Genomic DNA, 25,903 nt, shown 5'->3' with positions numbered 1-25,903 from the left:
AGGGGTGGGGTCCCACTGGGAGTATGTATAGTGGGAGTGAATTGAAAGGTGTGGGGTCCCATTGGGAGTATGTATGGTGGAAGTGAATTGGAAGGGGTGGGGTCCCGTTGGGAGTATGTATAGTGGGATGGAATTGGAAGTGGTTGAGTCCCATTGGGAGTATGTATAGTAGGAGTGAATTGGAAGGGGTGGGGTCCCATTGGGAGTGTAGACAGTGGGTGTGACTGGGGAGTGGTGGGGTCCACTTAGGAGTGTGGATGGAGGGAGTGAATTGGAAGTGGTGGGGTCCCACTGGGAGGGTCCCATTGGGAGTATGTATGGTGGGAGTGAATTGGAAGGGGTGGGGTCCCACTGGGAGGGTCCCATTGGGAATATGTATAGTGGGAGTGAATTGGAAGGGGTGGGGTCCCTTTGGGATTGTAGACAGTGGGTGTGAATGGAGAGCGGTGGAGTCCACTTAGGAGTGTGGATGGAGGGAGTGAATGGGAAGGGGTGGTGTCCCCTTGGGAATGCAGACAGTGGGAGTGAATGGGAAGGGATGGAGTCCCGTTGGGAGTGAATGGGAAGGAGTGGGGTCCCACTGGGAGTGAATGGGAAGAGGTGGGGTACATCGGGAATGCAGATGATGGGAGGCAAATACATCAGGGACATTTAAGAGGCTCTTAGATAGATGCATAGATGAAAAAAAACTGGAGGGCTATGTGGGAGAAATGCATTAGATTGACCTTAAAGCTGGTTAAAAGATCAGCACAACATCATGGACCAAAGGGCCTGTATTGAGCTGTAATGTTCTATGTTCATGGCAGGCCCTCTGAACAGCACTGTGATCTTGATAAAGAAGGCATATACTTTGCTTGGCTTTGTCACTCAGGGCTTTGAGTATCAGAGGTCGTTTACAGCTTGGAGTAGGTTAAAAGGTCAGCAGAACATTGTGGGCCGAAGGGCCTTGACTGGGCTGTAATATTCTATGTTCTGTCCTCCCCTTACACGAATCATACAACTCTTGTTGAAGTGATGGTGATGTCCTTCATAACACACGACCGAATATTGTCCAGCAGTTTCGATCTCATTGTTTTTTGCTTTCTTCATTGTTCGGACTATCTGGATATGATTGGCAAAGCAAGGATTTATTGACCAGTTTTTATTTCAATGGAATGGCTTGCTAGGCCATTTCAGAGTCAGAATCAGAATCAGGTTTAATATCACTGGAAAATGTTGTGAAATTTGTTGTCATACGGCAGCAGTACATTGCAATGTTTAATAATAAAAACTGTGAATTACAGTAAGATGTATATAATATAGATATATTTAAAAGATAAATTTAAAAAGTAGTGCAAAAAAGTGTTCATGGGCTTCAGGCTCCTGTACCTCCTCCCTGAGGATAGCAATGAGAAGAGGGCATGTCCTGGGTGAGTGGGGTCCTTAATGATGGACGTCCCCTTTTTAAGATGCCCTGGATGCTGGGGAGGTGGTGCTCATGATGGAGCTGACTGAGTTTACAACTCCCTGCAGCTTATTTTGATCCTGTGCAGTGACCTCTCCCCTCATACCAGCTGGTGATGCAGCCAGTTAGAATGTTCTCCCCAGTACATCTGTAGAAATTTGCGAGTGTTGTTGATGACGTACTAAACCTCCTCAAACTCCTAATGAAATATAGCTGCTGTCATGTCTTCTTTGAAACTGTAAGGATATGTTGGGTCCAGGATAGATCCTCAGATGTTGACACCAAGGAGCTTGAAATTACTCCCCTTTCCACTGCTGATCCCCCAATAAGGACGGGTATGCATTCCTTTGCCTTACCCTTTCTGAAGTCCACAATCAATCCTTTGGTCTTACTGATGTTGAGTGCAAGGTTATTGCTGTGACATTCAACCCTAAAATTGTTCTTTCCAAGTTCCTGATTTATTAACTGTTTTGAAATTCCCCATCTGCTTTGGTAGGATTTGAACTCGGGTTTCAGGATTACTAGCCTGATAACTTAGCTGCAACACTACATCACCAGAGTATCCTCCCTGGGATTGGACTGTCTTCAGGAGAAAGATATAAGAACACAAGAAAATATATAAACTCTCTTCTAAAATAACAGAGGGAAAAGATTTTTTAAAGAATTTTTCATAACCTCAAATCCTCTTAGAGCGTTTTACAATAAAACTCTTTTCAAGGACAGATATTGTTTTAATATACAAAGTGCAGGAGCCAATTTTCAGACAGCAAACTCTTGCAAACAGAAATGTGGTAATGACCAAATAATTAGTCTATTTATGATGCTGTCTGAGGGATAGATAGATCAGTCAAAAAATATCAGTGAAATCATCACTACTGTTGAAGAGATTCCATTGAATCGTTTACTTCTGTCTGAGAAAGCCTCTTAATGTCTCATCTGAAAGATAACACCTGGGACAATGCCACACATTCCTAACTACCTCACTGCTCCATCCGCTGTTCTTTCCTTGTCCAGAGAAAGATACCATTTGGCCGTCATACGTGGGGTGATTGATAAGTTTGTGGCCTAAGGTAGGAGGAGTCAATTTTAGAAAACCTAGCACATTTATTTTTCAACATAGGCCCCTCCGACATGTACACACTTAGTCCAGCGGTTGTGGGGCATACGGATCCCTTCTTTGTAGAAGTGGTCCACAGCAGGGGTGATTGATGAGTTCATAGCCTAAGGTAGAAGGAGATGAGTTATTAACTTCAAACTTTCTGCATTTTCACTCAAAGAGTTGAACTGCACGTGCATGTAACGAGAGTGTCTTGGACCTTCAGGTGGTCCACAGTAGAGGTGACTTATAAGTCTGTGGCCTAAGATAGAAGGAGATGAGTTATACAGCACTCGTTACATGTACATACAGTTCAACTCTTTGAGTGAAAATGCAGAAAATTTGAAGGTAATAGCTCACCTCCTTCTACCTTAGGCCACAGACTTATCAATCACCCCTCGTATATATTCAGTGGCCACTTGATGAGGTAAATCTGTACACCTGCTTATTAATGCAAATATCTAATCTGCCAATCATGTAGCAGCAACTCAATGCATAAAAGCATGCAGATGTGGTCAAGAGGTTCAGTTGTTGTTCAGATCAAACATCAGAATGGGGGAAGGAATGTGATCTAAATGACTTTGACTGCGGAATGATTGTTGGTGCCAGATGAGATGGTTTGAGTATCTCAGAAACTGTTGATCTCCTGGGACTTTCGCACACAACAGTCTAGAGTTTGAATGGTGCGAGAAACAAAAACACATCCAGTGAGGGGCAGCTTTGAGGGTGAATACACTTTGTTAATGAGAGAGTCAGTGGAGAATGGCCGGACTGGTTCAAGCTGACAATAACTCAAATAACCACACATTACAACAGTGGTGTGGTAGAAGAGCATCTTTGAACACACAACATGTTGAACCTTGAAGTGGATGGGCTACAGCAGCAGAAGACCACAAATATGTACTCAGTGGCCATTTTATTAGGTACAGGAGGTACATAAAAAAGTGGCTACGAGTTTATATGGGTAGATCTGAGAATAACGAATCTTTTCAAACTCTTGCTGCGGCATTTTTAATTGCGCCAATTTTTTCAAAATGAAGCAATACTAGACCATAAGACCAAAAGTCCATAAGACATAGGAGCAGAATTAGGCCATTCAGCCCATCGAGTCTGATCTGGCTGATTTATTATACCCATCAACCCCATTCTGCTGCCTTCTCTCTGGAGACTTTGACACCTTTTCTAATCAAGAACCTATCAAACTCCGCTTGATAGTCATACTTTATTGATCCCGGGGGAAATTGGTTAAATACACCCAATGACCTGGCCCCCACAGCTATCCGTGGCAATTAATTCCACAGATTCACTACCCTCTAGTGAAGGAAATTCCTCCTTATCCCTGCTCTAAATGGACATCTCTTAATTCTGAAGCTGTGTCCCTCTGGTCATAGATCCCTCCACTATAGGAAACATCCTTTCCATATCCACTCCATCTAGGCCTTTCAATATCTGATATATTTCAATGTGCAATTCGTTGTTTACTTGCTATGGTGAAATATCTTCATAATTTGAGACAACTGGATTGAAGCTGAATTTTGCTGTGTAGTTAATTTCCTGTTTATTTTATTTCTTGATCCCAGAGGGAGCTACATGGATTCAGTTTGTCATTTAATGATTCATCAAAGACAGTCAAAAGTCACAGAGATGTATTGAGTTCAAATTCGGAATCCTTTATTGCCCATGAATCCAACAAATTGTGTCCTTGTGATATGTTTCTACTTCTGTGTAATTATCTTGCCTGAAAAGAAACCGGTGTGTTGGTTTAACACGTTAACTATGTTATAGGCTGTCACTGAATTACATACTGCTGTTTTAAAATAGGCCAAACATTGTGGGCAGCCCACTGCTAAATTCCGTGGTAATGTTAGCCAGAGAATGGCGAATCTGTGGAATTTGTTGCCACAGACAGCTGTGAAGGCAAAGTTATTGAGTATATTTAAGGCAGAGGCTGATAGATTCTTGATCAGTCAGGGAGGGCATGAAGGGATACAGGGAGAAGGCAGAAGAATGGGGTGAGAGGGAAAATGGATCAGCCATGATGAAATGGTGGAGCAGACTCGATGGGCCAAATGGCCTAATTCCTCTCCTATATCTTATGGTCTAATGGAAAGTGTGTAAAGCACTTTGGCCACGGTAGTGTAGTGGTTAGTATGACACTATTACAGCTCAGGGCATCGGAATTTGGAGTTCAGTTGCGACATCATCTGTAAGGAGTTTATACATCCTCCCCATGGAATGCATGGGTTTACTCTGGGTTCTCCAGTTTCTTCCCAGAGTCCAAAGACATGCCGATTAGTTGGTTAATTGATCATTGTAAATTGTCCCGTGATTATGTTAGGGTTAAATCAGGGGTTTGCTAGGGGATGCAGTGTGAAGGACTAGAAGGGCCTGTTCCGCACTGTATCTCAATAAATAAATAGGACAGATCCCCAAAGTGAAGCTGCCTTGTTGCTTGCATGCAGACTGAGAATGTTGGAACCGATCCTTGTCTGGTACTGAGCGTCTGCTTCACAGGATTGGTAAAAACTGCAGAAGTCTGTAAACACAGCCATTTCCACCATAGGAACTAGCCTCCCCAGCACCGAGGACATCTTCAAAAGATGATGCCTGAAAAAACCAGCAAGCGGCATTAAGGACCCCACCACTTAGGACACGTTCTCTTCTCATTACAACCATCAGAGAGTAGGTACAGGAACCTTAAGACTCAACATTTAAAGAACAGCTTCCATCATCAGATTTTTGAATGGTCAATGAACTCATGAACTTTACCTCACTATTTTATACTCTCTTTTCGCCTTTCTTTACTTAATTTTTCATATATATGATTCTAATTTATAGTATATTTTATGTACTGCACTGTACTAACGTAGAACAACAAATTTCATGACATATATCAGTGATAAAAAACCTGATTCTGACTCTGATTCCATACAGAAAAGTGCCAGCACCCATAGCAAGGTGAGCATTTCTATACACACAGGCTGTTCGTGAAAGTGTCCTGCTGCTTATTGAAGCAAATAAAATACGCTTGTCTTCTTCTTTTCAGACTTTGTTGGTGAATCAAGGCTGAAGTGCAGGAAGGCTTTGTTCGGGGCCTGTTGCCATGGAAACTGCATTCTACTCTTCTCAACCACAACGGGAAGGGCTTGTCCAGAATTCTGTTTTCAATAAACGCACACTAAACAAACTTCATTTCTCTCCGTCCCTTCTAGAAAAATGCAAATTTGATCCAGTCTTGATTCAAGTTGGCCAAACATTATTATCCTGATATAGCTTGGATATACCTTTGTGTGGTAACTCTATGCTAGAATTCCAATTTCGTGTTATTTGCTGGTTCTTCTGTTATTTTACCGGATGGTTCTGTATCTGCTGTTTTCACTTAAATAAAAATGTTTTTTTTTTTGAAAATGACCAATGACCAATTAAACTATAAGATATAGGAGCAGAATTTAACCATTTGGCCCATCAAGTTTGCTCCGCTATTTCCCTAATCACCTGCTTTCTCTCCGTATCCTGTCATGCTGTGACCAATCAAGAGTCTGTCAACCTCTACCTTAACTATGCCCAATGACTTGGTGTCCAACAAAATTCCACAGATTCATCTCTCTCTGGCTAAAGAAATTCTTCCTCATCTCAGTTCTAAATGGAAGTCCTTCTCTTCTGCGACTGTGCCCTCTTGTCCTAGGCTCCTCCACTATAGGAATACCTCCTCTTTACATCCACTCTACATAAGACTGTAACATACAGGAGCAGAATTTGGCCATCTTGGTCCATCGAGTCTGGTCCACCATTTAATCATAGCTAATCCAATTTTCCTCTCAGCCCCAATCTCCTGCCTTCTCCTCATATCCCTTCATTCTCTGACCAGTCAAAAATCTATCAACCTCTGCCGTAAATATACATAAAGACTTGGCCTCCACAGCTGCTTATGGCAAAGAATTCCACAGATTCACCACTCTGAAGAAATTCCTCCTTATCTCCATTCTAAAAGGACGCCCCTCTATTCTGAGGCAGTGTCCTCTGGACTTAGACTCTCCTACCATAGGAAACATCCTCTCCACATCCACTATATCATGGCCTTTCACCATTTAATAGTTTTCCATGAGGTCACCCTTCTTCCGAATTCTCACAAATACAGGCCCAGAACCTTCAAATGCACTTCAGCTTTTTGTATTGTCTCTCTGTTCAGAAAATAGTCAACCCTTTCATTTCTTCTAGCAAAGTGCATGACCATACACTTTCCAACACTGTATTTTACCTGACACTTCTTTGCTGATTCTTCTAATCTTTCTATGTCCATCTGTAGCCTCTCTACTTCCTCAAAACAACCTGCCCCTTCACCTATCTTCATATCGTTGGCAACCTTTGCAACAAAACCATCAATTCTATCATCCAGATCATTGACGTATATCGTAAAAAGAATCAACAGCCAACATGAAAAGGTTCTCTTTATTCCCAGTCTTTCCAATCAGCCACTACTTTATCCATGCTAGAACGTTCTCTGTAAGACCATGGGCTTGTACCTTGTTAAACAGCCTCATGTGTGGCACCTTATCCAAATACACAACATCAATTGATTCTCCTTTGTCTATCCTGCTTGTTATTTCTTCAAAGAATTCCAACAGATTTGTCAGACAAGATTTCCCTCGAGGAAACCTTGCTGACTATGGCCTATCTTATCATGTGCCTCCAAGTACCCTGAGACCTCACCCTTCACAATTAACTCCAACATCTTTCCAACCACTGAGGTCAGACTAACTGGTCTATTGGTTCCTTTCTCTGACTCCCTCCCTTCTTGAAGAGTGGAGTGACATTTGCAATTTTCCAGTCTTCCGGAACCATTCCAGAATCTAGTGATTCTTGAAAGATCGTTACTAATGCCTCCACGATCTCTTCAGAACCCTAAGGTGTACACCATCCAGTCCATGTGACTTATCTACCTACAGACTTTTCAGTTTCCCAAGAACCTTCTCTCTAGTAATGGTAACTTCAGACACTTCATGACTCCTGACACCTGGAACTTCCACCATACTTCTTCCACAGTGAAGATTGATGTAAAATATTTATTCAATTTGTCCACCATTTCCTTGTCTCCCATTACTACCTCTCCAGCATCATTTTGCAGTGGTCTGATATCTACTCTCACCTCTCTTTTACACTTTATGTATCGGAAGAAACTTTTGGTGTCCTCTAATATTATTAGCTACCCTACTTTCATATTCCATATTTATCTTCTTAATGACTTTTCAGTTGCCTTCTACTCATTTTAAAAAACCTCCTAATCCTCTGACTTCCCACTAATTTTTGCTCTATTATATGCCTGTCCTTGGCCTTACCTAGGCCTTTCAATGAAACTAAACTCTTCTAAACTCTGGTGAGTACAGGTCCAGAGCCATCAAATGCTCTCATACTTTAACCCTTTCATGTTTTAATGTCTTTCTATTTTACATTTCCAGAGTGCCGTTAAAAAGTTGAAGGCAAAGTGTCAATACTCATTTGCCCAGTCGCACTTGTCCTTGTGAGAACAGCTATAGGGTGTACTAGAGTAAAAGAGCAGATCCAGATTCAAATTTATTTATCACTTGTATATCAAAACATGCAGTCAAATACACAACCAACACAACCTAAGGATGTTTAGAACATAGAATACTATAGCACAATACAGGTCCTTCAGTCCACAATGTTGTGCTGCTATTTTAACCCACTCCATGATCAATCTAACCCTTCCATCTCACATAGCTCTCCATTTTTCTGTCTTCCATGTGCCTAAGAGTTTCTTAAATGTCACTAATGTTTTTGCTTCTACCACCATCCCTGATAGGGCTTTCCATGTACCCACTACTCTCTGAGTAAAAAACTTACCTCTAACAATCCCCATAATTAGCTATTTCATCCTCGAAAAAGTCTCTGGCTGCCTACTTGATCTATTCCTCTTGAAATCTTGTCCACCTCTATCAAGACACCTCTCATCCTCCTTCACTCAAGGATGTCTATAAGACCATAAGACACAGGAGCAGAATAGAATGGAATAGAACTTTATTGTCATTGCTCAAGACAATGAGATTGTGAAGCTACTCCGGTCTGTGCAAAACAGATACTTACAATCCATGCAGTATGGCTTAATTTTTTAAAAGTTCCGTATTTAAATACAACAAGTGACTTTGATAGTCCATAACACTCAAAGGCCATTGGCAAATCGAGGTATAGCACTATTCAGCTGCACAACAGCCCTTGGGAAAAAGCTGTTTTTCAGTCTTACTGTCTTGGCTAAGATGTTTCTGTATCTCCTACCAGATGTCCGGTATGGGATGGGTCTTCAATGATGTTACCGGCGCGCCATAATTAGATCGTTCAGCCCATGGAGTCTGCCTCGCCGTTCCATTGTGGCTGATTTATTATCGTTCTCAACCCCATTGCCCTGCCTTCTCCCCGTAACCTTTGACACCCTTACTAATCAACCTCCACTCTAAATATACGCAACAACTTGGCCTCCGCAGGCGTCTGTGGCAATGCATTCTGCAGAATCAAGAGGACCGTCAGAGTTTATCTTAGATTAATGTAAGACTGAGATCATGGAGGGATTTAAACACAATAAGATGAGACTTTTAACTTGCTGACATCGGAAAGAGGCATCGCCTGAATTACTGGGGAAGTAATAAATAATTTGGTCAATAAATCCAACACAAGGCTCAGCATAAAGTTGTACTCAAGAGAATGGTGAAATTGTAGAACTCACTACCAAAGGGAGCAGTTGAGACAAATACCAACAATGCATTAATAATGAGGCAGGATAAACAAGAGAGAAAACAGAACAAAAGGAATGGTTAAAAGTTAGAAGTCAAGTTTACTGTCATAAGCACAAATACACCGGTGCAATGAAAAACTTACTTGCAACTGCAACACAGGCACAGAGCATCAGGTAAGCAGCATTCACAAGAAAAACAAAGTAAACATAAATTCAAAGTTCAAAAGTTCCAAGTAAAATTTATTATCAGAGTACATACATGTCACCACATACAACCCTGAGACTCTTTTTCTGAGGACATACTTAGCAAATCTATAGAACAGCTACTGTAAAGAGGGTCAATGGACAGCAAACTGCAAATGAAAATATGCATAAATAGCAGTAAATAATGAGAGAATGAAATAACAAGATAGAGAATCCTTAAAGTGAGACCATCGACTGGGGGAACATCAGAAATAGAATGAGTGTAGTTAATTGAATTGAATTGACTTTATTTCCTACATCCTTCACATACATGAGGAGTAAAAATCTTTACCTTACGTCTCCTCTAAATTTGCATGTGCAATCATAGTAATTTATATTAATTTATAATAAATAGAACAGTCAATGTAATATAGAGTACACTCAGGTCAGCGTGAGTTAATCAGTCTGATGGCCTGGTGGAAGAAGCTGTCCCAGAGCCCGTTGTTCCTGGCCTTTATGCTGCAGTACCATTTCCCGGATGGTAGCAGATGGAATAGAGATTGTGGTTGGGGCGACTCGGGACCCCAATGATCCTACGGGCCCTTTTTACACACCCGTCTTTGTAAATGTCCTGAATCATAGGAAGTTCACAACTACAGATGCGCTGGGCTGTCTGCACCACTCTCTGCAGAGTTCTGCATTTAAGGGAGGTACAGTTCCCGTACCAGGCAGTGAGGCAGCCATTCAGGATGTTCTCAATTGTGCCTCTGTAGTAAGTTCTTAGGATTTGGGGACCCATACCAAACTTCCTCAACCGTCTCAGGTGAAAGAGGTGCTCTTGTGCCTTTTTCACCACACAGCTGGTGTGTACAGACCACGTGAGATCCTCGGTGATGTGGATGCAGATGAACTTAAAGCTGTTTACTCTCTTAACCCCAGATCCCTTGATGTCAATAGGGGTTAGCCCATCCCCATTCCTCCTTTGTTTTTGCAACATTAAGGGAGAGGTTGTTTTCTTGACATCACTGTGTCAGAAAGATGACTTCTTCTCTGCAGGCCACCTCGTTATTATTTGAGATAAGGCCATTCAATGTAGTTATCCCCTTTTGATCAAGAGCTTGATGGTTGAGGGGTAGTAACTGTTCTTGGAGCAAGTGGTGCGAATCCTGAGGCCCTTGTACCTTCTACTTGATGGCAACGACGAGTAGAGCGTGGCCTGGCTGGTGAGGATCTTTGATGACGGATGCTGCTTTTCTATGGCAGCGTTTCATATAGATATGCTCAATGGTTGGGAGGGCTTTACCCAAGATGTAAGAATTTTCCTCTTCAATATACTTCTGAACTGAAATTACACTGGACAACAAAGATTTTGCTTCCTGAATACTTTTGGGTGTACCTTATGGACACTGAGCTGCTGATCACCATGAAATTTCCCTATCATGCACCACTTTTATAAATGGCTTATATTTGTTATTTCAATTCATAATTGAAGTCAGAATAACTGATGCCAAGATTAAGGAAGGCATTTTTGTTTGTCCACAAATTAAACAGGTCATCAATGACAGGCAATTTGAAGAACTTCTAGTGAGACCAGAGAAAATCACATGGAAGGTATTCAAAGACGTTGTTGAAAATTTTCTTGGCAACTTCAGAGCACCAGACTACATGTTGGTTGTATGACTACTACTGGTTGGCAACATGCTTCAAGCATACAAAACCATGAAGTGCAACATGTCACTAAAGATTCATTTTCTGCATTGCCATTTAGACTTCTTCCCTGCAAATCTTGGCTCTGTCTGTGACGAGCAGTTTTTACAAGAAAGAGCACAACTGGAACATTACAGTGCTAAGTTGTCATCGTGTTGCTAAACTGCTGTGACCAAGATTGTACAGGTAGGTTTAAGAACCGAATGGTCGAAGGGAAGTAGCTGTTCTTGAACCTTGTGGTGGGGGTCTTCGGGCTTCTGTACCTCCTGCCCAGATGGTGGAGATCTTTGATGTTAGACGTTCCCTTCTTGAGGCAGCACCTCCTGTCGATACTACCACTATTGTCTGCGGCCTTTTATGTTCCTGCTGATTCGAATTACCGTACCAGACCATGATGCAACCAATCAGGGGACAGGATACTGCTTTGTAGATTAGTTTAATTTGTTTCAAGTACTTTGAAACATTGAGTGAATTGTGCCATCTTGCGTCAATGACCAACACAGTCCAAAGATGTACTGGGGGCAGCCTGCAAGTGTCACCATTCTTCCAGCCCTGACATAACATGCCCACCACTTACTGACCCTTACTGGTATATCTCTGGAATGCGGGTGGAAACCGGAGTACCCGGAGGAGACCCACATGGTCACAGAGAGAACATACCAGCTCCTTACGAATAGTAGCAGGAATCGAGCCCAGGTCACTGGTGCTGTTACGCTAACTGCTAGACTCTTGTGCTCCCCATTAGCATCGCAGGCACTTTGCATCAGAAACGCAGCATCATTAAACATGTATACAGTTCTTAAAAGAAAAAGAAACACAATTAGATTAGAGAAAAACAAATCCGTTTTAGTGCGAAGTGATTAGACTGATCATAGTTTTGATAAACCGTCGTGGGGATTAATGTTTTTCTGGTTGGTTGAAGAACTGAATGGCTGAAGGGAAATAGCAGTCCAGGAACTTGGTGCTGTGGGACTCCAGTGTACCTCCTGCCCAGTGGTAGCTGCGAGAAGATGGCATGGCCTGGATAGTGGGGATCTCTGATAATCCTTTGTTGCCAGCAACTCCAGTAGGTACTTTTGATGGTGGAGAGGGATGTACCCATGATTCTTTCGACTGACCATAGTTTTGATAAACCGTAGTGGTGATTATAGTGTTTTTCCAGTTGGTTAAAGAACTGAATAGCTGAAGGGAAGTTGGAACTTGGTGCTGTGAGACTTCAGTGTACCTCCTCCCTGGAGTCCACCCACTACTCCCTGCAGCTTCATACGTCTGTGTATTCAAATTGCTATGTCCACTAGTTTGTATGTAGAACATGTTAGAGTGGCCATGACAAGCTGAGCCCTTACCCAATGCTGTTACATGAAGTAGAACAGATAGATGCTTGTGTAGGGAATAACCATATAACCATATAACAATTACAGCACGGAAACAGGCCATCTCGGCCCTTCTAGTCCGTGCTGAACTCTTACTCTCACCTAGTCCCACCGACCTGCACTCAGCCCATAACCCTCCATTCCTTTCCTGTAAGTTATGGATCACTTGACCATTCTGGCAAACTCCATCTTTGTGGACTGTACTTTACTGGGGCTGGGTAAGGATGGAAGATTTCCTTTGCTGAATAAATTTGGTCTTTTCGAGCAACTTGCTAATGTTACAGTGACCTGATTTTTATTTCAATACTGGATCTTTTTTTTTACTTAATTACTTGAATTTCAAATCCCTAGCTGCTGTGGTGGGATTTGAACTTCTGTCTCTGGATCAGCGGTCCAGAACTCCGGTTGTTAGTCCAGTAACTTAACCACTATACCACTAACGGTTCTGTACCATACATGTGGGACTTCTAATGGGATATCTTTCCTGAGGCGCCTGCATTAAAAACAGTTTTTAAAGCTACACAGGTCAACATCTGAAGCAGAACAAAAGATATTTGTGTTCAATGTTCCTCTGAATTTGTAGTCTGATTCATTCCAAGCTCCCAATGCCCAGATCTGCTTCACCTACTCCCTTACAGAGTTGAAAATCATGCCCAGTTTTTAAACCTATATATTCATAACCTTTTCAGATCTTTAGCCCTCTAGATGTTTGCCCTTTGCCACTGACATTGTTTGCAGGACGCAGAGGAGGTTAACAAGAATATTCTTGGGAATGAAGGGGTTAGTACATGAGGTGATTCTGGCCCTGTACTTGCTGAAGTTCAGTAGAATGGGGGGGGGGGGAATCTTATTCAAATCTACCAAATATTGTAAGGCTTAGATAGAGTGGACTTGGCGAGGATGTTTTTGAAAGTGGAGGAGTCTAGAATCAGAATCAGGTTTAATATCACCAGCTTACATTGTGAAATTTGTTAACGTTATAGCAGCAGTACAGTGTAGTACAGTCCATCATTAATAAATATAGAGAAAAAATGAATTACACTAAGCATACATGTGACTATGAAATAGTTGAGTTAAAATAGATACGTACAAAAAAAATAGGTAGTGTTCATGGGTTCAACGTCCATTTAGAAATCAGCTGATAGAGGGGAAGAAGCTGTTACTGAATCGTTGAGTATGTGCCTTCAAGCTTCTGTACCTCCTTCCTGACGGTAACAATGAGAAGAGGACGTGTCCTGGGTGGTGAGATCCTTAATGATGAATGCTGCATTTCTAAGGCACCCACTTCTTGAAGATGTTGATAATCAGAATCTGCAGATTTTCTCATCCTTGTGCTCCTTGAAGATGTCTTGGATACTTCAGAGGCTAGTGCCCATGATGGAGCTGACTAATTTAACAAGTTTCTGCAACTTACTTCCATCTAGCGCAGAAGCTCCTCCATACCAGACAGTGATGCAGCCAGACAGAATGCTCTCCATGGTTCATTTATAGAAGTTTTCGAATGTTTTAGTTGACAAACCACATCTCCTCAAACTCATCATGAAATATAGGATGGTGAATCTGTGGAATCCATCACAACAGGTTGCTGTGGAGGTCAAGTCATTGTATAGATTTGAAGTGGGGGTTGATAGGTTCTTGATTAGTAGGGGCACCAAAGGTTACAGGAAGAAGGCAGGAGAATGGAGTTGTAAGGGATCATAAATCAGCTATGATGGAACGGTGGAGCAGACTTGATGGGCTGAATGGCCTAATTCTGCTCCTATGCTCTATGGTCTTATAACCAAACTTCAAGAGAAACCCTTCTTTTTCTCCCCTATTCTGGTTCCCCTATCCCCCCTTCTCATCTTCCATCACCTCACTCTGGTTACCTACCTCCTTCCCTTTCTTTCATCATCCATCATCATCACTTCTCAGATTCTCTCTTCTCCATCCCTTTAACTCTTCCACCTATCACCCCCCCCCCCAGCTTCTTACTTTACCCCCCTCTCCATCTCATCTCACCTGGTCTCAACTATTACCTGCCGGCTTGTGCTTCTTCCCTTCCTCCTCTCTTCTTAAACTGACATCAGCCCCTTCCAGCTCAATGGATGCTGCCTGACCTCCAGCGTTTTGTGAATGTTGCTCTGGATTTCCAGCATCTGCAGAATCTCTTGTGTTTAAGAGAGTCACCAGAGATTATGTGTGTTAGAATCTGGAGCAACTACCTGCGGGGGAAACTTAGCGGGTCGAGCAGTGCCCGTGGGAGGAAAAATCGTGTCAACGTTTTGAGTCGAAAGCCTGCATCAGGACTGAGAGTGGAGAGCTGAGATGTTCGGAATGGAGAGGGGAAGGGAAGTGGTAAGGAAGGATTCCTAAGTAATTTGTGGACTGAGATGACAGGCAGGTAGTTGAGAATCAGGATTGGGTTTTTATTGCTGGTATATGTTGTGAAATGTGTTGTTTAGTAGCAACAATACAGTGCAAGACATAAACTGTATTATAAATTACAATATGCCATATACAGTGTATAACAAAATTAAACCAGTCATGCAAAAAGAGAGCAAAATATGAAATAGTGTTCATGGACCAAATACCACTCAGGTGGTGACGAGAGGGCATACAGGAGTGAAATATGCCAACTAGTGGAGTGGTGCCGTAGCAACAACCTGGCACTCAACGTCAATAAGACGAAAGAGCTGATTGTGGACTTCAGGAAGGGTAAGACAAAGGAACACATACCAATCCTCATAGAGGGATCAGAAGTGGAGAGAGTGAGCAGTTTCAAGTTCCTGGGTGTCAAGATCTCTGAGGATCTAACCTGGTCCCAACATATTGATGTAGTTATAAAGAAGGCAAGACAGCAGCTATACTTTATTAGGAGTTTGAAGAGATTTGGCATGTCAACAAATACACTCAAAAACTTCTATAGTTATACTGTGGAGAGCACTCTGACAGGCTGTATCACTGTCTGGTATGGAGGGGCTACTGCACAGGACTGAAAGAAGCTGTAGAAGGTTGTAAATCTAGTCAGCTCCAAGTTGGATACTAGCCTACAAAGTACCCAGGACATCTTTAGGGAGCAGTGTCTCAGAAAGGCAGCATCCATTATTAAGGACCTCCAGCACCCAGGGTATGTCCTTTTCTCACTGTTACCATCAGGTAGGAGGTACAGAAGCCTAAAACACACAATCAGCGATTCAGGAACAGCTTCTTCCCCTCTGCCATCCGATTACTGAATGGACATTAAATCTTTGGATACTACCTCATTTTTAAAACAAGTATACAGTATTTCTGTTTTTGGATGTTTTTAAAATCTATTCAATATACGTAATTGATTTACTTGTTTATTTATTATTATTATTTTATTTATTATTATTATTGTTTTCTCTCTCTGCTAGATTATGTATTGCATTGAATTGCTGCTGCTAAGTTAACAAATTTCACGTCACATGCTGGTGATAATAAACCTGATTCTGATTCTAAGCATTCAGAAATCTGATGGTGGAGGGTAAGAAACTGTTGCTAAAACATTGAGTGTGTATCTTCAGGGTCCTATACCCCCTCTCTGACGGTAGTAATGAGAGGAGGGTGTGTCCTGGGTGGTGAGGATCCTTCTTGAGCCATCTCCTTTTGCAGGTGTCCTGGATACTGGGGATAACGACATCCAGAGCCGCATTAAACAGGCTTCAGCTGCCTTTGGGAGACTTTGGCATAGAGTCTTTCACTACAGGAGCCTTCATCCCTCCACAAAGATCGCCGTACACCAAGTGGTCTGTGTCACCACCCTCCTTTATAGCTGTGAAGCTTGGGTAACCTGCAACCGTCACATTAAGTCCTTGGAGCGCTTCCACATAAGCTGTCTCCAGCACGCCCTGGGAATTACCTGGCGTGAGTGGATGCCTCTCACTGAAATACTTGTAAAGACCAATTGCAGGATTATTGAGGTCATGATCACCCAGCGTCAGCTGCAGTGGCTGGGGCAAGTGATAAGGGTGCCCCCATGTCGGCCTCCCCATAGAGTGTTATACGGCCAGCTACATCATGGTCGATGCTCAGCTGGAGGGCTGAAGAAGCGCTATAAGGATCAGATGAAGAATGCTTTAAGGAAGTACAAGATCAGACCTGAGGACCTGGAGGATGTTGCTGCTGACTGTACCACTTGGCGACAGCTGTGTAGGGACGGGGTTTGTATTCTGGAGATGGAAAGAACAACCAGAAGACAGCAGAAGAGAGCCAGGAGAAATGCAGCCATAGTTGCCACCACTACTACATATACATGTCCCACCTGCAACAGAGCTTGTGGGTCCAGGATAGGACTGTATAGTCATCAAAGATCTCACCGCTAAAGGAGTGGACATCATCATCGGATTTTGATGGACAACCGAAGAAGAAGGATGCTGGGGAGGTTAGTACCCATGATAGAGCTGACTGAGTTAACAACTTTCAACAGCTTTTACCAATCCTGTGCAGTGGCCCCATAACAGTTGGTGATGCCACCAGTTAGAATGCCAGTTAGGTAGTGCCCGATAAGAACATATAAGAAATAGGAGCAGGAGTAGGCCATCCGGCCCATCGAGCCTGCCCCGCCATTCAATAAGATCACGGCTGATCTGTCCGTAAACTCAGCTCCAGCTACCTGACTTTACCTCTACCTTTACCCCATAACCCTTAATTCCCCTACTATGTAAAAATTTATATAGCTGTATCTTAAATATATTTAATAAAGAAGCCTCAACTGCTTCCCTGGGCAGAGAATTCCATAGATTTACCACTCTCTGGGAAAAACAGTTTCTCCTCATCTCTGTCCTAAATCTTCTCCCCTGAATCTCGAGGCAATGTCCCCTAGTTCTAGTCTCACTTACCAATGGAAACAACTTTCCTATTTCTATCTTTTCTATCCCTTTCAAAATTTTGTATGCTTCTATAAGATTCCATCTCATTCTTCTGAATTCCAGAGAGTATAGTCCCAGGCGACTCAATCTCTCCTCATAGGTTAACCACTTCATCTCTGGAATCAACCTGGTGAACCTTCTCTGCACTGCCTCCAAAGTCAGTATATCCTTTGTTACGTACCCCGTAACTGGGTTGCCAAACCAGCAGAAATGGACCACCTAATTGGAGTCTGGTTTAACAGAAGCTAATAAAGTTTTATTAAAGAAATAAGTAACACAGTACTCTAATTGTAAGGATATAAATGCAACAGGTTAGCAATGATAAAACACACATGTACACAGAACTAGGATAATAGGAATTAATCAAGCTCTATCGCAGTCTAGGGGTAAAATGATTAGTCTCAAGTGATGCAGAGTTCAGTTCAGCTTAGTACAGTTCGCAGTAATCGCTGTTGTGCCGTTGGAGAGAGAGAGAGAGAGAGATAGAGATATGCAAATCTGATTCAGCAGACCTTTGATGTTCTTCGCAGTTAGCTCTCGGGCGGACCCTTTGTTATGTCTTCTGTGGTCACCGACTGTGACCCCTCCGCTCCGGATATGACCGTTCTTCCACGGTAAACCCGGCACCCAGGCAAGGGCGGACACACACACCAGGTTCCCGCCGATCGTACCCTTTCACCCTGTGCGTCTATGGTCAGTTCCCGTGACCAGACCTCCAAACTCCACCAACTTGTGGGGGCACACCGCTCTTCCAGCGTCTCGTTATCTCGTGATTTCGTGGTGTGCCGTGCCTTAGCGAACCTGTTCTTTTTATCCCCCTGCTGGGGTATCACCTGTCCATCAAACTTCAAACAGTTCAGGTTCAAAGCAACCGGTCTGTCAATATTCTGAAATGAGTTTCTTTCTCGTTAATCTCTCTCTTCTCTCTTATTAGCATTTTGAATGTTTCTCCATTGTCTCCCTTATCTCTCTCATCAGATATCATCTTCTGATAACTTGGTTTGTCGTCACACTTTCCTCAAGTATGGAGACTGGAACTGCACATAGTACTCCAGGTGCGGCCTCACCAGTACCCTGTATAGTTGCAGCATGACCTCCCTGCTCTTGAATTCAATTCCTCTAGCAATGAAGGCCAACATTACATTTGCCTTCTTAATAACCTGTTGTACTTGCAAGCCAAAGGTAGGGGAGGTGAGCAGGAGTGGAGTTGGGAAAATATCGCTGGGAAACAAACAGCCCAGTCCATCACTGGTAAAACCCTGTCCACCACTGAACACATCTACATGTAGCGCTGTCGCAGAAAAGCAGTATCCATCCTCAAGGGCCCCCATCATCCAGGCCATGCTCTCTTCTTGTTGCTGCCATCAGGAGGAAGGTACAAGAGCCTCAGGTCCTACACCACCAGGTTCAGGAAGAACTACTATCCCTCAACCATCAGGCTCGTGAACCAAAGAGGATAAATTCACTTACCTCATCAGTGAAATGCTCCCACAACCAATAGGCTCACTTTCAAGGACTCTTCATCTCATGTTCTCAATATATATTGTTTATTTTTTTCTTTTATATTTGTAGTTTGTTGTCTTTTGCACATTAGTTTTTTGTCTGTCCTGTTGGATGCAGTCTTTCATTGATTCTGTTATGTTTCTTGAATTTACTGTGTGTGCCCCCAAGAAAATGAATCTCAGGGTTGTATGTGATGACTTATATGTAATTTGATAATAAATTTACTTTTAACTTTGAACCTTGAATCTTCAAAAGATGATGCTCCAAAAGGGCAGCATCCATCAGTAAGGACCCCCATCACCCAGGACATACCCTCTTCTCATTGCTACTATCAGAGAGGCGGTACAGAAGCCTGAAGACACACAACCAAAGATTCAGGAACAGCTTCTTTTCCTCCGCCATCAGATCTCTGAACGGACAATAACCGCATTAATGCTACCTCACTATATTTTTTGTTCTCTTTTTGCACTACTTAATTTAATTTTTTATACGTATTTCTTATTGTAATTTATGTCTTTTAAAGATTATAATGCTCATTCAAATCATATCAATAGTTCAAAATTTAAAGTAAAGTAATTCTCAAAGTATGTATATAGTATGTTACTATATTCTATCTTGAGAAATTTTTCTTGCAGGCATTTACAGGAAACAAAAAAGATAATAAAATTTTATGAAAAACTGTACATGAACAGACAAAAACTGACAGGCAATGAGCAAAAAAAGGCAAATGGCAAATAAAAAAAAACTGAAAACAAGAGTTGTAAAGAGTCATTGAAAGTGAGTCTGTAGGTTGTAGCAACACACATCAAAGTTGCTGGTGAATGCAGCAGGCCAGGCAGCATCTCTAGGAAGAGGTACAGTCGACGTTTCGGGCCGAGACCCTTTGTCAGGACTAACTGTTAGTCCTGAAGAAGGGTCTCGGCCCGAAACGTCGACTGTACCTCTTCCTAGAGATGCTGCCCGGCCTGCTGCATTCACCAGCAACTTTGATGTGTGTTGCTTGAATTTCCAGCATCTGCAGAATTCCTTGTGTTCCTGTAGGTTGTAGAATCAGTTCAGAGTAGTAATGATTGAAGTTATCCACTTCCTCAGACTGTGATGTCCGTTGTCAAAACGACACATTTCACTGTATGTTTCGATTATTTGTGACAAATAAAGCTAATCTTCACAATCTTTAATCTTTAAATCATTAACAATTGACCCTGTTCCTTGTTGTGTGAAGGAGAGTTCTTAGTGTTTCCGCCCACCTGGAATGAGATTCCAAGCCTCATTCTTGAAAGATCTGGCTCTCGTTCAGAGTCACGGTTTCACTGACCAGCTGGAAGAGATTTTCTTTTATTTTCCTTGATAGTGTCTCTGAACAGTGTCTTTAAACAGTCCCTCAAGAAGGCAGTATTCACCATGAGAGATCCTCACCATCCAGGACGTGCCCTCTTCTCATTACTACCATCAGGGTGGAGCCACAGGAGCCTGAAGACACACACTCAGCATATTAGGAACAGCTTCTTCCCCTCTGCCATCCGATTTCTGAACAGTCCATGAACACTACCTCACCATGTTGGTCTCTTTTGCACTACTTATTTATTTTTTTAATATTTCTTACCGTAATGTAGTAATTTCTGGGTGCTGCGTTGCACTGCTGCCGCAAAATAACAAATTTCACAACATAAACAGAAGAGATTCTGCAGATGCTGGAAACCCTGAGCCACGCACACAAAATGCTGGGGGAACTCAGCAGGTCAGGCAGCACCTATAGAAATGAATAAACAGTCAACGTTTCAGGCCAAGACCCTTCTCCAGGACTGGAAAGGAAGGGGGAAGATACCAGAATAAGAAGGTGGGGTGACAAGCTAGAAAGTGATAGGTGAGGCCAGATGGGTGAGAGAGGGGGAAGAAGTAGGAAGCTGAGAGGCGATCGGTGGGAAAGGTAAAGAGCTAGAGAAGAAGGAATCTAATAGGAGAGGAAAGAGGACATGCGAGAAAGAGGGGGAGAACAGGCACCAGGGAGAGGTGTTAGGCAGGCAAGGAGAAGAGGCAAGAGGCCAGAGTGAGGAACTGAGGAAGAGCACAGGCGAGACGGATTAATTACCCGAAGTCGGAGAGCTCAGTACTCATGCCATCAGGTTGGGGGCTACCTGGATGGAACATGAAGTGTTGCCCTTCCCATCAGAGCGTGACCTCCCGTAGCAGAAAAAGAGGCCATGGATTGACATGTCAGAGCGCGAACGAGGATAGGAATTAAAACAACTGAGTTGGCCGCCAGGGAATCCCACATTTTGTGGATGAAGTGGAGGTGCTTGACAAAGCAGTCCCCAGTCTATGCTGGGACTCACCGATGTAGAGGAGGCTGCATCAGGAGTGCCCAGTACAGTAGATGAACCCAACAGATTTTACGACATATGTATGTTAACGATAATAAATCTGATTCTGATTTATACTGAAGGTGATGAGAGCGCAGGAGTTGATTTAATAATCAATACAATCATTTGTGGACTTAAAACTGCTCTCTCACAGAATTCACTGCAAAAGCTCACTCTGGGAAATGGCAATGCACCTATTTCAAGTCTCAGAGACAGTGACATTGAGACAGCTTGCTGTTTGAATTTATCTCTTCTCTCTCCATGTAGTGAGATACCGTGAGATTGTATGAAATATTTGCTAATGGTATTCAGTGTTCTATTTACCTGGTTATTAAAAATGTGAGGGAAATACTCTGACTGCATTTTGCAAGCAATCTTTCAACAATTAACCCTTCCTTTGGCATGTACCGCAGGGCTCAAAGGCAGCTTCTGTCACAACGTTATCAGGCACTTGAAAGAATCTCTCAATCTTCATACGGCAGCATGGTAACGTAACACTTTACAGTGCCGACTGTACTGTCGAGGTTCAATTCCCAATGCTGCCTGTAAGGAGTTTGTACGTTATCCCCGTGATTGCATGGCTTTCCTCTGTCTACTCTGGTTTCCTCCCACATAACAAAGGCACAGGGGTTAGGGTTAGTGAGCTGGGCACATTAGATTAGATTAGATTATGCGGACACTCAGTCTCATTTATTGTCATTTAGAAATGCAAGCATTAGAAAATGATACAACGTTCCTCCAGAAAGATATCACAAGAAAACACAGGACAAACCAGACTAAAACTGACAAAACCACATAATTATAACATATAGTTACAACAGTGCAAAGCAATACCATAATTTGATAAAGAGCAGACCATGGGCACAGTAAAAAAAAGTCTCAAAGTCCCGATAGACTCATCATCTCACGCAGGTGGCAGAAGGGAGAAACTCTCCCTGCCATGAACCTTCAAGCGCCACCAACTTGCTGATCCAGCACCATTGGAAACACCCGACCGCAGCAGACTCTGAGTCCGTCCAAAAACTTCGAGCCTCCGACCAGCCCCTCCGACACAGCCTCTCCGAGCACTTCGACCCCGCCCCGGCTGCCGCGCAACAAGCAAAGCCGAGGACTCGGGGCCTTCCCCTCCGGAGATTCTGGATCACACAGTAGCAGCAGCAGCGAAACAGGCATTTCAGAAGTTTCACCAGATGTTCCTCCATGCTCTCACATCCGTCTCCATCAAATCAGGATTGTGCACGACACCCTACTTGACAAATAACAGACATCACTACCGGAGTGGCCGCTGCGAGCTGCATTGCGCCGCCATCTCCTCCTCCCGCCGCAGGCATCACTTGCGGGCTGCCCCCAGCACAATCCTCAGAATGTGTTGTCGTTGTGCATGTGATAAATAAATAAAGCTTATCTATCTTCTTCAGTACTCTAAAAGGTGAACTCTTGATCTCCCAATCTACCTTGTCGTAGCCTTTATATTTCACTGGTGCACTGCTCTCCTCTTCAACTTCAACACTACATATTCTGCATTCTGTTTTTGTCTCATTTGTACTATCTTGAAGTACTTATGTATGGCTCGCAAACAGAAGTTTTTAGACCAGAAGACCATAAGACCATAAAATACAGGAGCAGAGTTAGGCTATTCGGCCCATCGAGTCTACTCCACCATTTCATCATGGCTGATCCAATTTTCCTCTCGATCCCATTCTCTTGCCTTCTCCCCTTAAAACCTTTAATGCCCTGAATAATCAACAACTGATCAACCTCCCCCTTTAAAATGCCCAATGACTTGGCCTACTCAGCCACCTGTGGCAACCAATTCTACAGATTCGCCACTCTCTGGCTAAAGAAATTCCTCCTCATCTCCATTCTAATTGGACATCCCTCTATTCTGAGGCTGTGCTCTCTGGTCCTAGACTCCCCCACCACTCCACATCCACTCTATCTAGGCCTTTCAATATTTGATAGGTTTCAATAAGATCCCCCTCAGTCTTCTAAACTCCAGCAACTAAAAGTCTAGAGCCATCAGTCACTCCTCATATGATAAGCCTTTCTTTCCAGGAATCATTTTCGTGAACCCCCTCTGAACTCTGTCCAATGTCAACACATCCTTTCTTAAATAAGGGGCCCAAAACTGCCCACAGTACTCCAGGTGAAGCCTCATCACTGGCTTTTACAGCCTCAGCATTACATCCTTGCTTTTATATTCTAGTCCTCTCGAAATGAATGCGAATATTGCATTTGCCTTCCTCACCCCTAACAACATGCACAAGGACTCCCAAGTCCCTTTGCACCTGGGAGTTTTGAATTTTCTCCCCATTTAGAAAATAATCTATGCTTTTATTCCTTCTGCCAAAATGCTTGACTGTACACTTCCTGGCACAATATTCTATTTACCACTTCTTTGCCCGTTCTCCTAATCTGCTTCCTCAAGATTACTGCCTCTCCACCTATCTTTCTATCATCCTCAAACTTGGTGGCAAAGCCATTAACTCCATCATCCAAATTACTGACATACAATGTAATGTGTCCCAACAGCGAGCCCTGCAAAACACCACTAGTCACCGGCAGCCAATCAGAAAAGGCTGCCTTTATTCCCACTCTTTGCCTCCTGCCAATCAGCCACTGCTTTTTCCATGCTAGACTCCTTCCTGTAATACCATGGGCTCTTATCTGGTTAAGTCACCTCATGTGCCTTCAAAAGCCTTCTGAAAATCCAAGTGCATAACATACACCAATTTTCCTTTGTCTGCTTGCTTGTTATTTCCTCAAGGAATTCCAACAGATCTGTCAGGCTGTGGCGACCCACTTTCTGGCACACACGAACCGGCTCACAACAGCGCGCGCAGGCAGAGGGCCGGCCCCAGAAAGGGCGCCAGGCCATCTTCACCAGCAGGGAGAAAATTCTGCGCGCGGAAAGGGTCTGGGAATAGGCATTCCCCACAGCAGTCCCGCCCCAGGGAGGGCGGGAACGGGAAGGCTTTAAAGCAGGCCGCGAAGTTTGAATAAATCTCTTTCATCGCAACTCTAACTCACCGACTCCATGTGGTTATTCTAGCGCTGTGTGTAGCACACCGCTACAATTGGTGACCCCGACGGCCCAAACGATATTTGGACCAGAGATGACCGACGCTGCATCTGTTCACGCAGTTTCGTTAAAACTGCCAAGCTTCTGGATGCTGCGACCCCATTTATGGTTCAAACAGGCAGAAGCTCAATTCCACATTCGGCAGATAACCTCGGAGTCCACTCGCTACTACTACGTGCTGAGCTCCCTCGACCAGGGGACTGCTGCACAAGTTGAGGAGTTTATACAGTCGCCCCCGGAGGACGGCAAATACACAGCATTCAAAGCCCTGCTCATAAGGACTTTCGGACTCTCACGGCGCGAACGAGCACGCCGCTTAATGCGCCTGGATGGTTTAGGAGACAGGCCGCCGTCAGCATTAATGAACGAGATGCTGGCCCTGGCTGAAGGACACAAACCCTGCCTCATGTTTGAGCAGGCGTTCCTAGAGCAACTGCCCGAGGACATATACAACAGGAATTCTGCAGATGCTGGAAATTCAAGCAACACACATCAAAGTTGCTGGTGAACGCAGCAGGCCAGGCAGCATCTGTAGGAAGAGGTGCAGTCGACATTTCAAGCCGAGACCCTTCGTCAGGACTAACGAACTCCTGACGAAGGGTCTTGGCCTGAAACGTCGACTGAACCTCTTCCTACAGATGCTGCCTGGCCTGCTGCATTCACCAGCAACTTTGATGTGTGTTGCCCGAGGACGTATGCCTGCTGCTGTCCGACGCAGATTTCAGTGACCCCCGGGAGGTGGCGGCCCGAGCAGATGTGCTGTGGAATGCCAGGAAAGAGAGAGGGGCGCCCATCGCACAGATCACCAAGCCGCGTGCCCAACGGCAGACCAGACCAGGCCTGGCAGCAGAGCCTACAAAACCCGACGACGGGAGTGAGGAGCCCACCGAACAATGGTGTTTCTACCACCAGTGGTGGGGCACAGAGGCCCACCGCTGCAGACTGCCCTGCAAATTCCCGGGAAACGCCAGGGCCAGCCGCCGCTGATGGCTACGGCGGCTGACCATCAGGACAGCCTCCTGTACATCTGGGACAAGCAGTCGGGACGCCGCTTTTTGGTCGACACCGGAGCGGAGATCAGCGTCTTACCTCCAATGAGTTACGACACCCGCAACAGAGAACCGGGACCCACCCTGAGGGCCGCAAATGGCAGCACAATACGAACCTACGGCACCCGCACAGTACGGCTACAGTTCAGCTCCAGCAGGTTCACGTGGGACTTCACACTGGCTGCCGTGGCCCAACCACTCCTGGGGGTGGATTTTCTACGAGCCCACAGCCTGCTGGTCGACCTGCAAGGGAAGCGATTAATCCACGCCAAGACTTTTCAAACGTTCTCCCTGGGTGAAGCACAGTTGCCAGCCCCACACCTGGACCCCATCACGCTGTCCGATGACAAATTCACCAGGGTCCTGGCAGATTTCCCATCAGTACTGACACCGCAGTTCACGGCAGCCATGCCCAGACACGGAGTACAGCACCACATCCCGACCCAGGGACCACCCCTCCACGCCCGTGCTCGAAGGCTTCCCCCGGACA

General features: G+C 44.0%; 1 protein-coding gene across 3 annotated transcripts in view; it reads left to right on the top strand.

Moving 5' to 3' along the window:
- LOC134357131 (MICOS complex subunit mic25-like) overlaps positions 1 to 25,903 on the top strand; it is an 814,525-nt gene that overhangs the window by 755,701 nt on the left and 32,921 nt on the right. The window contains exon 8 of one of the 3 annotated variants that reach the window (XM_063068428.1): positions 5,587 to 5,923. The exons of the other annotated variants lie outside the window; for them this stretch is intronic. Coding sequence (XP_062924498.1) covers positions 5,587 to 5,610 — 24 coding nt within the window. The 3' untranslated portion in view covers positions 5,611 to 5,923. Of the gene's footprint in view, positions 1 to 5,586; positions 5,924 to 25,903 lie in introns of those variants that run through there. 3 annotated transcript variants of the gene reach the window in all.

The sequence above is a fragment of the Mobula hypostoma genome, chromosome 15 (assembly GCF_963921235.1).
Source record: "Mobula hypostoma chromosome 15, sMobHyp1.1, whole genome shotgun sequence".
In the NCBI taxonomy this organism is placed as follows: domain Eukaryota; kingdom Metazoa; phylum Chordata; class Chondrichthyes; order Myliobatiformes; family Myliobatidae; genus Mobula; species Mobula hypostoma.
Note: the sequence above shows the minus strand (reverse complement) of the source record. Positions and strands in the feature narration are given on the sequence as shown.